General features: G+C 36.3%; 1 protein-coding gene across 1 annotated transcript in view; it reads left to right on the plus strand.

The window, feature by feature from the left end:
* Positions 1 to 1962, plus strand: part of LOC104734050 (putative FBD-associated F-box protein At5g38570) — a 9375-nt gene extending 7413 nt beyond the window's left edge. Inside the window, exons 2-3 of the mRNA XM_019233714.1 lie at positions 1433 to 1580; positions 1675 to 1962. Coding sequence (XP_019089259.1) covers positions 1433 to 1580; positions 1675 to 1962 — 436 coding nt within the window. The remainder of the gene's footprint in view (positions 1 to 1432; positions 1581 to 1674) is intronic.

Genomic DNA, 2910 nt, shown 5'->3' on the forward strand with positions numbered 1-2910 from the left:
TCTAGTCTAGCTAGTAGTGTCAGTCTATAGGGTTAGTTATGTCGTCATATGTTTAGACTTATTTCTATTCATGTGGGGGATTGTTGGAACTGAATTTTCAGAAACAAGTTTCAGAAAATTGCAGGTTTTGGGACAATGACTTTCCGGTGACTTTCCGGCCAAATTCCGGCCAAATGGCTGATCGGAATTGTCTGGTAAATAGTGCAATGGAAAGCTGGTAACGAGTACAACAAGATAGTATACTCATACGTCCAAAACGGAGTTGATTTAAATAAGAAATAAGAGTGTGAAGTGAGCTACTTGGGATGGTTTGGGAAATATCCCACATCGGAAATATGATTGACTTTTCACTCATATATATATAGTTTTACACTCATCTAGTTTCAAAAGTGTGTAGAAGGAAGAGGGAAGGTTCCCACACGCGAACTGAACCGAACCGGGCCAAGCACGGATGCGGGACGGGCCGGACGCGGGGCGGGCCGGGCCGGGCTGGTCTCGGACGCGGGCTGTGGTCTCTTGGGCTTTTGGGTTTTTGGGCTTTTTGGCTCTTGAGACTGCTGTAGGCTCATTTAATTTTTTGGAAAGACTTGGTGTGAACTCCAAGCAAACTTGGGCAGCACTCCGAGAATATTCACTGAATATTTTCTTGAGAGCTCCCTCCTTCCACTATATATAGAGGCATAACCTCTCATTATTTTTCACACACAAAAACATAAACACTCCTTCCTCTGAAGATCTCTCTCTCCCTCTCTCTTGCTTAGTCCAAGTAAGTTCTTAGTTTAGTAGTCTCGAGAGTATAACGTAGATCTGTTCGCTTGAGTTCTATTACTGGTGTGCTACGGTAATAGTTCGTGATCGGTTGTATCCTGGGATTCATAAATCGTGATTGTCCGAAAGCACTTACGGCCGATTTATTGAATTAAGGAAAGAGATATCATATCTCGCCTCCGTAATTTATTTACTGCTTTATATTATGCTGTTGTAATTCGTTTCTGATTTTGTTAATTTAAATATAATTCGCATATTTTTTCAATTCGATTTTTGCGCTCCTAACAGATCTATCTGTGCAACTTTGGAAAAAACTCGAGTTGAGAGAGTTCACTATAATCATCCCATCTTTGCAGAGTTTATCTCTCTTTTTAAATGGTAATCGTAATTTAGATGGGTATGAGATAGATACTCCTTCTTTGGAGTATTTGAAACTAGTGGACTAGACTTATAAGGGACACCACTACTCTTTAATTAAGAAGATGCCTAAGCTGCGGGAAGCATATGTCGATGTTCGACCCTTTTATCCCAAGAATCTTATTCTTGGGTCATTCGCATCTGTCAAGCGTCTTACAATATGTTGTTCAAAGGTAATTAGTTTCCATTTAGCTATATTCAGTCTCATTTATAGAATCTTTTGTTGACAATTTTCATATTTTGGGCAGGATGAGTATGGTGATGGTTTTGTTTTCAACCAACTTGAACATCTGAACCTGTGTGTGAAGAAACATGATTTGTTGAATCTCCTTGGCAAATTGCTCAAAAATTCTCCTAAGTTACGAGTATTAGACATCTCGGTAGAACTGGATATAGTAAGTTTCTTTGATATGCTATTCTTTGTTTGTGATGTCCAATTGTCCAGTATGGTTATGATTAATCTAACTGTTGTACTCTTGGTCGTCTCAGGATCATTGGGATAACCTCAATGGTATGGTTTCCTGTAATCTACCGAATTCTGTTCCTGAATGCTTGTTGTCGAGTCTACAAACGTTTAAGTGGTCACGATACGTTGGGAGACCACGAGATAGAGATATTGCGCTGTATATCTTGAAAAACGCTTGTCACTTAAAGACGGCAACATTCTTGGCTTTAAAAACGAATTATGTTCCACACTCCGAGATGATCATCGAGGATTTGACACTTTCTCCCCGAGCTTCAAGTACATGCCAACTAAGTATATTTGTTGAGGACTAGGATCATATTGAGGTGTGTGATATTGCTTTATATATATATGGCGTTTCTATGTTTACGAACAAGATATCTACAACTACGGTATCCATGCAATTACTGGACGTCTTTTGGACATAAAGATTGTCTTTTTCTTCGACCATACTTGGATGGTTTCTCTTTTAATTTGCACTAAGGCTGTACCCGCACTACGACATAAGATTGTTTTTAAAAGTTTGTTTTCATGTAATTTGACTTTGTAATTTATGAAATCATTATTTTTTATGTTGTTTGGAACCAAATAATATAGTTAATATTTATTTGATATATTTCAATGTTGTATTAAACATTGGTGTTTCTTATTAGAAACTTTTACAATAAAAAAAATCAAAAAGTAATGAAAAGTTACGAGAGAGGAGAGAAACGTTTCTTCATCAAGAAACATTTGAAACGTTTCTTGCATTAATACTGGTTCAACTTTCTTTAAAAAATTAAATATAATCAAACAATTAAAATATTAATTTATTTTATTTGTGGATTTTTTACTGATGAGGATAGTCTAACACGTTGAGTAAAGATAGTAACATTTTTTTCTCTTCTCTCGTTTAGAAGATAAAGTGAAAATGATTATATGTATATATTGGTTTGTGATTTCTATGTTAATGTGTAAGTTTGTTTATGATTCACAATTGTATTTGTGTTTAATTTTTATTTTTAAAGGGTTGTAATCTCCGATGTTAGATCCATTCGTTCATATTTTTTGCATTGTACACTTGAGTTATATGAATATATTCACCATACGGACATTAACCTTAACCATAGGATGGATGATGGAAGAGCATATAGATCTTTTCCCAGACAACATCATGACCAACTTCAACTGAGTATGTCTTCCCATCCTAGAAGAGGGTTATGAGATGTTCATTCCAAAATGGTTTAGATCACTTCGTCATTGATGACGAGCGAGAATGCTAA

The sequence above is a fragment of the Camelina sativa genome, chromosome 12, assembly GCF_000633955.1.
Source record: "Camelina sativa cultivar DH55 chromosome 12, Cs, whole genome shotgun sequence".
NCBI classification, from domain to species: domain Eukaryota; kingdom Viridiplantae; phylum Streptophyta; class Magnoliopsida; order Brassicales; family Brassicaceae; genus Camelina; species Camelina sativa.